The sequence below is a fragment of the Rhea americana genome, unplaced genomic scaffold (genome assembly GCF_003343005.1).
Source record: "Rhea americana isolate MKP2758 unplaced genomic scaffold, rheAme1 scaffold_37, whole genome shotgun sequence".
Classification (NCBI taxonomy): Eukaryota; Metazoa; Chordata; class Aves; order Rheiformes; family Rheidae; genus Rhea; species Rhea americana.
The window spans coordinates 1768672-1780059 of NW_028186501.1; the positions used below are offsets into that span (position 1 = coordinate 1768672).

The following is an 11388-nucleotide window of genomic DNA, read 5'->3' on the forward strand; positions in this document are numbered from 1 at the left end:
CACCAAACTACCTGYGGCAAGGCAGATAGCTGAGGTCCAAACTGGCTTAACCCAGCACAGCTCAATCTGTCAGAGCATGTGGGTTTTTTTTGTAGCCCTAATTCACTGACTTCACCAGTAYCTTGATCACCCTATTGTTTCTTCAACCTATTCAAGAGATCATGATTAACCAACAGTTTTTATTACTCCTTTGCTATATAGATTAACTCCCCTGCTGTATAGACTAACAACGCCTAACATGGTGAGGAGTGAAGCCCTCCCAACTTTCTCACAAGACTCATCTACAGGAACGGGAAATCTCTGGTGTACGCGCTCTCCAGAACAGTATAGTAGCTGCTAGTGCACAGCAGCAAACAAACTCATAACTGGGATTTGGATTCTGCTGGGAGAAGTTAAGCAAAGAGTGAGGCTTGCAGAAAAGAGCAGTTCCCCTTCATTATCTATCCAACATTGAACCTTGTTTCTCCTTTTCTTATAAATAGGGGTGAGAAGGTAAGTGGGACATGCTGGTGACAGATGGTGCACATTAAAAAGACACTTTAATTATGGGAATTGGAGAGAGTTCTTTATGCAGATAAATTTCTCACGGCTGCTTTTTTAGGAAAAAAAAAATCCCAATGCTCCCAAGCATCTCCTTCCTGATCAAAGAAGCCCTGGGATCCAAGTGCTGTTGACTCTAGTCACTTTAATACAGAGCAAAAGAAAATAATGTGCTTATTAGAATCCCATGGTTAAACTTCTGTAGAGTGGAAATGTTTGTTTCCTTCCATCTGCTGCCTTTGCAGGGAAAGGAATAAAAGCAGCCTGTTCCTGTACCAGGAAGTTATTCAACATTTAAACAGCTAGCTATAAATATGAAAACATTAGCATGCATAAATAATCATACGTAAAAATATCCTGCATGTTATTCACACATATAAGCCAGTCCTGCAGTAATTCTTAAGTATCTGTACACTTTATGCAGCCCTATGTTACATTAGATGTGGACAGAACAAGACAGCTGTAACAGCACATGCACGTGTCTGGCTCTCTTGTACTGCTGTAGGGTTTTCTTTACTCTCATTAAAACATGTTTTGTTTTTACTGGGAGCTGCCTKCTCTCTACTGCCTCTATGTCTTTGTGCACCGTAATTATCAAAGCAGTTTGCACAGGAGATTAAAGCAAGAGCCAGGCCTTCTGCAATCAATAAAGACCCATAGCATTTGAATTTAAACCAGGCACCCTGTGCAAAATCCAGTCCTGACATCAGGGCTGTGTTGTAAGCCTGATCCTCAAACGAAACAGCTCTCCTCTGAGTGCTTCTCAGGGGACCAAAGTAGTACTGTAAAAGGCAGCAGGGCAACTAACAGTGGATCCAGCCAARCCGACAGCAAACAAACCTGAGAGCAATCAAATCACAGCAGAGAAAGCAACACAGTTGTCCTGCAGCTCACTGCTGTGAGAAGTTCATCGTGTATCCTGCAATCAATTCTTATGCTCTCTGTGCCTTCAGTATTTGCTTTTCAGAAATCTCAGCAACCTTGCCATGTTACCATAGCAACTGTATAAGATGCGAGATCTGATGCGTGTTATCTGCAGTCTAAAAGTGCTGGTGCACTGTAACTATGGAGCTATTCAGCAGTTTTGTCTTTGCACACCAGAAGCTGCATGTGTGTCCCAGTTACTAATGCTTACTTAATTACAATTCCCACAACAACATGCACATCAAGAGGTTTGTTTACTAGAATCCCTTCTTGTGGGAAATATACAGGGAAAAACATTATAGAGTGAAGCTGACCCAGAATATGAACTGCTTAGACCTTAGGCCAGGTCTCTACTGTCCTTACATCTCACGGCAGGCACAGGCCCTCCTATTTAGCTCAGCTTCCCTGTTCTGTGCCCATGAACCTACATAAGCTGTAATTCTTGTCATTATCCTTAGAAAGGACGACTGTATCATGCTGATATTTCCCCAATGGGAAAAGCTGGTAAGCTATTTTACACAGGGCCACAGGGTGGGTAGAAGTATATGAGAAGACCAAGACCGTCCTCCACTGTGGGTGCATGGAGAATGCCTTTGCGTTTAGCYCTTTACCTGCCTGCTGGCTCAGTGCTGACGAAAACTCATGGCAACTTTTAATTTGTTTCGTCTCTGTGATCTAAACCTCTCCTCACACTTAGCCACAGCCATCTGGCTAAGGCCTGTAACACCCATCATTCCCCATCCAAACACAGACAAAGCCAAGACTTCTCAGGCACTATCAGTCCAGTAAGACCMTTTAAGTTATTAAAATAAGAAGGAACTGCACAGGCAGGATCCTAGGAAAGCAATCCGTATTTCTTCCCACCCCCTATGAAAGTGAAAAGCTGTCTCAGAAGTAGGAGGTGTGCAATGCAACAGAATATTTAGAACTATAAACATGTTTAGCAGAGTCTAAACAAACTTCTTAATTCTCATCAAGACTTACAAGGAGAGCTTAGCACATTTCCATCACAGTTTGGAAGGAGCTAGAGCAGTAARGAGTTTTTTGGGGGATACCACTCCTGTCAGGAGCAGCACAAGCACCCATAGGTCATTGTTTGTACTACGACTTTAAGTACAGTTTATGCTAAAAACCATCAACTGTATTAATTTAGTATAATACAAGCAAGCTTAAGTCTCTTGGGAAATAGCCAGCCCTTGAATGAGCAAAGGTCCCTGACACATGAGAGCCCTTGGGAAGGCAGGCAGGCAGATGATTTGCACAGAATTTTGGGGCCATCTTCCAAATAGTTTATAACTAACTTTACAGGAATTCTGTCCTATCAGTCAGAGCTCCAGAAAAAAAAAAATTACAAAATGCTTCAAGAGCAAATGCATGTGAAAGMAAGCCAATTGTTCCTTCCCCCGAGACACTGTTCTTGGCTTCGCCTTACAAATCTTGGTTGCTGAGATACATCCATACCAGCTGAATAGCTGAGTCAAGTAAATCTTTACAATTCACTGTAACATCCCAGTAGAAGGGAAAAAAGAAGGAAAGAAAAGAAAAAAGAACTTTAARATGTCACCTTTTAAATATTTTTGTGAGATGCTGTTTCCAAGAAGTCTTGTAGGTTTATTTTTTTTTAAAAAAAAAAAAAGAACAGTTTTCTTAAAGAAAAAGTTCATAATTTTGATTCATTTGAAAAAAAACTTTATCAGCCTGAGTACTTAACTATTGTATTTAAACTAACTACTTTAAGTTCTAATCCTACAAAATTTCAATGGAAATAATCATGTCAATAAAAAGAATTCATTAACATTTGCAGAATGAGGTTCTCTTACCATTACTATTAAGCCAAACAGTCAATCCATCTTCTTCCCCAGGAGCTATCTCACAGGGAGGGAAAAAAAAAAAAAGATCAGACCATTTTTACAAATACTTYTATAATAAACGGTACCCAATTTACCACTTTAAAGTCTTTTTTCTTCATGATTTTTATATGCAAGGCCCAGCATTTTGTACGGAAAAAGGGGAGGGGGAAGGAAGGAAAGAAAACTCCATGTTTTACATTGCTAATCAGCTACAGAAGCTCGGTAAACAGCTGGAAGGAGTTTGCTCTCTCAACCGCAGCATGAGCAGCGTCAGCGCTTTTGCTAGAGGCTCTCACCATCCTCTCGGGCGACGAGCAACCCGGCGCCCGCACTCCGAAGGGGGCTAACAGCGGAGACGGGATCCTCCCGGCACCGCTGTTATGTTGCGGTGTAACTGCCGGCGGCTCTGCCTGGCCCAGCGAGACGCCCCGGGGCTCCTCACGGCCGCCTCGGCGTCGGCCCCACGGGGACAGGCCGAGCCACGTCCTGCGCCCCGGGCCACCGCGCGCCCTGGCAGGGCCGAGCCCCGCGCGGCGCCCGGGGCGAGGGCGCGCGCCGCGAGCGTGGCAGAGCTCAAGRGGCCCCTGTGAGGGAGGAAAGCCCGGCAGCGTGCACACACAGCCCGCGGCCCTGGCGGCTCCTCAGGGCCAAGGCGCCTCCGGGCTCCTGCCAGGGCAGCTCCGCGGGGTCCCCCGGGGCCGCGCTGGGGAACGAGCGCCGCGGCCCACCACGCTCCCCCCGCCATCGCAGAGCAGCGAACATGTCCGCCCTCCCCCCGCGGCGCGGCCGGCGGGGTAAAATGGCGGCGGGGCGGGGCTGCGGCGGGCGGCGCCGCGCGCGCGGCAGGGCCGGGCCGGGCCGCACCGCACCGGACCGAGCCGGACTGGACCGGACCAGGCGGCGGCGGCAGCATCATGAAGCTCGTCATCTTGGAGACGTACGCGCAGGCCAGCGAGTGGGCCGCCAAGTACATCCGCAACCGCATCGTGCACTTCAGCCCCGGCCCCGGGCGGTTCTTCACGCTGGGGCTCCCCACAGGTGGGTCGCGGGGGAGCCGCGGGGCGCGGCGGCGGCGGCGGCGCTGGGGCCGCGGCCGCGGGGGCTCCCCCGCCAGCCTCCTCCGCGCGTTTCTCCCCAGGGAGCACCCCGCTGGGGTGCTACAAGAAGCTGATCGAGTACTACCGGAACGGGGACCTCTCCTTTAAATACGTGAAAACGTTCAACATGGACGAATATGTAGGTGAGTTGTTTCACTGCGTGAAAAACTGAAACAAAGGGACGTGGCCGGGGTTTCGGGTTGGTTTGTTCTGTTATTATTTTGGTTTTTTTTCTTGTCCTCCCCCTCCGCTGGAGTACTTTTTATGGGATATAATGGATTCAGAGGCAAAAAAATAAAAATAAAAAAGAGGAGGGGGTAAAAACTGCATTAGGGGCAAGAGTCAACAGGGATAATTTGAAAACCTGTATAAGAAATACTAAAGGTCACCTAGTATGGCCTTGTCACATTAGAGACTTATGCACTTTATCTCAAGTTCGGTATTGATCGGCTCAGGGGYACCATTTTACAACTACAAGCTGAGATAATGTGTAATATTAACTACCACTTTTGTTCTGAGATTGTAAAGRTCACTTTAGCTTCAGGTCGCTTAAAATGACTGATGGTCACCAACAGCAAGTAGTACTTGTGACCTTTACCGTTTGGTGCTGCATTTTTTCCTGATCTGGGACGTAAGATCACCGTGTTTCTGTTCGGTGGTGTGGATGGAGCAGTGCAGCCCCTTGCTAGTTAGAAAGGCAGCACCAAGTCCTCTAGTTCCCAAGGTGAAAAAAAGTAACAATTTGCTAATGCCAGTTGCATGCTAGCCTTTAGACAGGGGTGGACCAAGAAGGTTTTTTGTGAACAATCCTGATCAAGCTGTGTTAGGAATTGGACAGTCCAGGTAGCGAGGGTTTATAGTATACAGAAAGATTTCCAAAGGTGGGAAAATATGCACTAAATTTGTTCCCAGGCTTCTGCACAGTTTGTAAACTGTTTTAACTAATGCTTATTCAGATGAAGGCTGAAAAAATATTAACAGATCAGGCATAGTGCATGCCTGCTCTTCTGGAGTATCCTTTGTGTGTTAATACAAGCACATGCTCTATGGGAACTATTGTGATTGGTTTAATTTTGTTACTTAGAAGAATAAACACAACTCATGAAATTTAAGCGTGTTACATGTGACAGAGAAATMAGGAGCTTGTAACCAAAACTACTGTAAGGGTGCAAGGCATTTGCAGTTTTACATTACAGGTGATACACTTTTACTTGTTCTTAGTCCAGTGTGTGCTCTCTTTACCAGGTCTGCCAAGGGATCACCCAGAAAGTTATCATTCCTTCATGTGGAATAACTTCTTCAAACATATTGACATCTCAGCAGAAAACGTTCATATTTTGGATGGAAACGCAGCTGACTTACAGGCTGAATGTGATGCATTTGAGGATAAAATCAAAGCAGCTGGCGGAATTGAACTCTTTGTTGGAGGTGAAAACCTGAAGGACTAGCAGGTTCTAAACGCTTGCAGGAAGCATTGCCTTTCGCCTACTAGCTATCTGGTTTAATTTTCTGGAGAGTCCATTTTAAATGCAGTTCAGTGGATTTGCAGCGAAAGCCACCCCTACACCATCTGCCTATCATGCTCACAAGTGCTGACAGCCTTGTACTCCAATATACCACTCCCCAATTTAAGTATTTCAATCCAGTAAGTGACATATTTGGAAAATGATAAGCAGGAGAAAAGGGCAGGGCCAGAACCATACCAAATACAAATGTATTACAATAGCCAGTGTTAACAGGGAACTGCTAGAAGTTGTAGTCTTGAGCCCACAGGAGCTCACACARTCTTTTCCTATCAGTCTGCCTTTATATTGTGCCATCTACTTTGTTTTATTGTCCCAGAAAAATTGAGAAAGAACCTCTGTTGACTTCAGTGGGGGCTTTTGCTAACACATCTAGCAGGAGTGGCAAATTTGAGCTTCCTCAGAAAAAATTGCAAGTGTGTTTCTCAGTTCTATGTCTGTTCCTGGAAACCTTGAATGTCCTTTTAATGAGAGTGGCATCGGTTCTGCTTCCTACAATAACTGTTGAAGCCAGTGATTTAGTTCTTAAACTGTCTCTGTTGCAGGTATTGGCCCAGATGGTCACATCGCCTTCAATGAGCCTGGATCAAGTTTGGTATCGAGAACGAGAGTGAAGACCTTGGCTATGGACACAATATTGGCTAATGCCAGATTCTTCAAGGGAGACCTCTCCAAAGTTCCCACAATGGCTTTGACAGTTGGAGTAGGCACTGTCATGGATGCAAGAGAGGTTAGGAGAAAAAGTGACTTAATACAAGAGCTCCTGAGCAGGGCCTCGTAGAGTATCTAAAGATTATCCAGACTTGAAGCAGTAATGCACCCTGCTGGTGTAGGCTAGCCTACATTTTTCCTGACGTAGACAAATGATTTTCCTTTTTCCATGCATCCTGCAGCACTGCAGAAAGGCTCCTTATCTGTTTTCCATTTTTGCTATATTAACTTACACAGTTTCTGCAGTACTGTTGTAACTCAGGCAGAGAGAAAGGTTTTGGAGGATTTCTTTAGTTAAGAAGCTCACCTGATTAAATGATTGCAAGAATCACTGGCTAACTTGATACTATTCCCAGCAGATCATGAAAACTGTAGGATGGTGTTCAGTTGAGTATATAATTCATACTTGATAAGTCACTGTCTGAAGGTGCCTAACAGAWGAGTTCCAAGTATCTGGATCATTAGAATGGCTTACCAGGCTATGATTTAGTTAACAAAAATAAAATGCAGTCACAGGAACTGTGTTACAGTGAAACACTTCTGATGACAGACACTTCCCCCATTAGAGACTGGAGCAGCTGTCTTAGTTCAGCAATATTTAGAAGTGCTCTTTCTGATTGCATCTTCTAGACTCTTAACTGCCGTTCTTCTGTGTCTCTGAGTCCAGGTGATGATTCTTATCACAGGAGCACATAAGGCATTTGCTCTGTATAAAGCCATTGAGGAAGGTGTCAACCACATGTGGACAGTATCTGCTTTCCAGCAACATCCCAACACTGTGTTTGTGTGTGATGAAGATGCTACTCTGGAACTTAAAGTTAAGACAGTGAAATACTTTAAAGGTGAGTGTTTGACCTGGTCAGGCAGATGCTGTATTTATTTTTGAAGCTGCACGTGTTACTCTGTTAAAAATGTTTAATTAAACCCAAAAAGAGTAAGTTTTGTAGTGAGATGTACAGTGATGGTAAAAGCAAGTATAATGCTTATAACCATGTGCAGAGGAGCAAAGGAATAAGGATTCTAGTCAYGTGTAATTTCATTAACATCCTGTGAACGAGGATTTTGCTTTATTATGTTTACTTAGCCGCCTTTTTACTTGCTGCATTAGGTTTAATGATGGTTCACAATAAGCTTGTGGAACCCTTGTACAGCATGAAGGAGACAGGAGCAGAAAGAAGCCAATCTAAGAAGCCATACAGCGATTAATCTCTTACTGTTCAGAGTAATGCTAAACCAACTCTTCTGTTGAAAACCAGCTGTGAAGAAATGGAATTGCTGCATAAACCCAGTACCTGTCCTTAAATTAGGAGAATGATGATGTGCTTGCTTCTCTCCGTTGAACACATGCCAGACACCTACCTTAACCAAATGAGGATGGGATCCAACATRCTGTGTTGCACAAACCTTCAACACTAACATTCTCTAAACATATAAGCAGCAGAGGAAGAGTTCTTTAATCTGTAAAGGAACTGTGATCATGTGGACAGAAGGCTCTGGAACTCAAATGTGAGCTGATGTTACAGAGATCAAACGGGTAATCACTTAGGAATGTATTCCTTGCACTTTGAAGAGGATGTTGTGTCATTCCTCCCTCCACAAAACACTCCTACTTCATACTCATTTAAAATGAGAACTCTGCTTGTTCAGCTGGGAGAAGGAAAGGCTTTGTGGGGACCTAACAGCAGCCTGCTTCATAGCTATGAGGAGGCCAAAAAGAAGATAAGATTGTCAGCTGTAATTTCAGTTATTTGTGGACACAACCCAAACAAAACCTCATCTGYTGAGTTTCAGCAAATAAATTTTTATGATCTGGTGCTTAAAAGGTGCTGTAGGAGGGCAAACTTGTTCATCCTAAGCATAAATGACCTCTGTCTCTGCTGTTCACTATGCTGTCATTTGTGCCACTGCAGAGCCTGAAGTTTTCCCTATCCTTCCGTCACWTAGCAGGCAGCTGCTTCAAATCATCTCAGCTTGCAAACACACAGTAGCCTCTTCCTGGCAGTGCAGACAATCTCAGCCAGCCTTCTATACATGGCCCTCTTACCCAGCTCCTGCCTTCTCCAAACCTGCAGAAACCATGTCTTAGGTTTATATCCCTTCCTGCTTGCAGTTGATAGCTTGCCATTCATCTCCCAAACACAAGCACTCTCCCGTCTGCTGGACTATGCTGTCCTTTCACATGTGCACCACAYGAGTAATAGGCACTTGCCTCAGAAATGCTGGTGTGATATGACTTGTGAAAAATGAACAGATGCTCTAAGCAAGGGCTAGCAGCTGCAGGTCAGCTAAGGCATCTGCTGCTCACGCAAGCACAGGARAGTGCTGTTGCCAGGTCAAAGGGAGTATGAGCATTAGGATCACACTCTGGTGCAGGTCTGGTGCACTCAGCCCAGGCTAGCAAAGCTCTGGAGCTGCAAGTCAGTGCTTGTGGAGGCATACGCTCCTTCTTTAAAGGAGAGCAAAGGMGGTCACAGCTCTAGCCTTTTACCACTGCCTGCAAATAAACCAAAAAAATATTCTGTTAATGCACACTAGAAATCATACATTTTCAAGTACGAAAAAGGAAGACAAAGTGGTGTTTTTAAGGAAGAGAAGTATGCATTGAGGAAAAAACCCTGGACTACAAAACCAGAGTTGCCTGCCTTGYTCTCTGTCCACAAAGACAGGTTCTAGCTTTAGCTGTCCCACCTTTGCAACAGCAGCTGACTGTCCTCAAAATGCAGTTAATTGCTCACCATCTCTTTAGCRGGTCTGTTTTCCTTGCCTCACAGCAGAATTTGGGAGCTCCATTCTGAGGGTCTCGAGTGMCCAGAATTCATAAGTAGAGTGGTAACAGGGTCACCAATCCTCCTCTGTTCGTAAGTTCTTGGTAGCAGTGGTAGGTCACTGAGATGTCTCAAAATATTTTACTATAGAATTTGTAGGTCTGGCAGAGATCCCTGGTTGAGCTTGTCTGTAGCTCTGCAGAGATCACATATTTTCATCCCATCATATCATCCAGCCTGCAGGCCCTTCCCTCAGTCCACAGTTGTAGAAGGATCTGCATAGCCTCCCAGATGCTTTGGAGATCCAGCACCTCTGCCATCTCCAGGCAGAAGGACAGGGTTTAAAACATATTTCTCCTTGTGACAAACATTCTTTGTCTGCCCACATTTACAGTTTAGCAGGAAAAAATCCTGCACATGAGCACTACAAGTGATCACCACCCAGAAGCCAAACAAAGCTCTRTGCCACACAATGATCTTCTGTGCTTTGATACAATGTCATAATGAATACAAACAGAGAGACAAACATGTTTACTGTCTTAAAGTGAATTTAGTGCATTGAAAGGTGCACGAAATACAAGTTAAACCACACRCAGTGTAAACTTTCCCTCCCCGGTGTCCTTTAGCCTTAAACACCACAAAGGACCACCTCTACGTACCAGAGAGAATCTGCTGCCCAGATCCATTCTTACTGATCTTTTATCTTTTTAATCACTGCAAGTTATAATAATAGAGACTTTTGTCCTCTGGAAAGGAACTAAATCAAGACTCATTTTGGCCAGATAATGTGAGTAGAAATTTATTTACTATCAATCAAAACTGGGCAARAAGTGTTCACCTTGAGTGTCTGAAGAGTTTTCAAGCTCCTGAGCTGTCCAGACCCTGCTTTTTCTTGTTCTCTACACAGCACATGCATTTTTAATTTTAAGACAAGTTTTTAGATCATTCTGCAAGTGGAAATTTGTCTTTTWAAAAAAATTCTTTTTCTCCAATAATTACTTTCATGCACAAAAAACTACTTATTGAGCTCCTAAGGGAAAAAAATTTGKTTTTTTGACACATTCTGAAGGGCAAGAACTGTGAAAATAATGGATCTACTCCAGAAGCAGAACTATCTACTAATCAAATTCCTTAGATGAAGATTTTGTAAAAAATAAATTACTCTGCCATCTAAAAAACAAGGTGATTTTCAGTATCTTGAAATCAAGTTAATCTTGACTATGTATCCATAAAAATGTGTTTCAGTTTTTATTCTCTCACTGGCTACAGGCTCTATTCATGGCTTTAGCACTCGTTACTGTCAAAATAAAGAGAAGCAATAGAAGTTAGTATGACAGCAACATTGAGATCAATCACCAAACCAAGTCAGATGTCAGGAAACAGTTGTTGGCCATATTCTGCGACAGCATTCAGTGAAGGACCCTGGCATTAGTGCCAGCAAAAAGGGGTTAGGGATAACCAACTTTACCATCATTGTTGAAAGTAGCAGTGCCAGAGCAATGAGCTGTTTTTCAGAGGAACAGGTAAGGAAATGCTACAGAAGCAACAAGCTCAAATGCTGGATACAGAAGAACTTTGTGTTGTTTCAGTAAGCTTCCTTGCCCAAGCAACATCACTAAAAAGCTCCAGAAAGAACATTACAGCTTTAAGACAACTGCCCAAAAAAACACGTACGTAGAAGTCAAGATCCTTGAAAGGTCAGTCTCCCTGGGAGAAACTCTAAAATATATCTATGATTGGGTTAACTTTGTTTTTTAAAAAAGGAGCACCTCTTAGTACACGTTTTTTTCAGTAATTTTTATACTTCTGGCTGTTGCGTTTCTCTTTAGCACTAAACACGTTTACTAGGGCCTCAATGTTACCACAGAATGAGCAAAATGGTCTCCTTTCATTTTGACAACTGCCTCTGAAGAGTTGTGAAAGTATCCTGCAGTGCAAAGTAGTATTATTCTTCTATGATATTAACGGAACTGAAAAC

General features: G+C 43.8%; 2 protein-coding genes across 2 annotated transcripts in view; one reads left to right on the top strand and one right to left on the bottom strand.

The window, feature by feature from the left end:
* Nucleotides 1-4150: 4150 nt before the first annotated feature.
* On the top strand, nucleotides 4151-11388 carry GNPDA1 (glucosamine-6-phosphate deaminase 1). The gene is made up of 6 exons (XM_085312740.1): nucleotides 4151-4352; nucleotides 4453-4554; nucleotides 5657-5839; nucleotides 6480-6664; nucleotides 7313-7487; nucleotides 7754-11388. Exons 1-6 carry the CDS (start codon nucleotides 4229-4231, stop codon nucleotides 7849-7851), a joined length of 867 nt encoding a protein of 288 aa, XP_085168866.1. The 5' UTR covers nucleotides 4151-4228; the 3' UTR covers nucleotides 7852-11388.
* RNF14 (ring finger protein 14) overlaps nucleotides 9941-11388 on the bottom strand; it is a 7990-nt gene continuing 6542 nt past the window's right edge. The window contains exon 9 of the mRNA XM_085312738.1: nucleotides 9941-11380. Within this exon, the coding sequence (XP_085168864.1) occupies nucleotides 11364-11380 (17 nt within the window). The 3' untranslated portion in view covers nucleotides 9941-11363. The remainder of the gene's footprint in view (nucleotides 11381-11388) is intronic.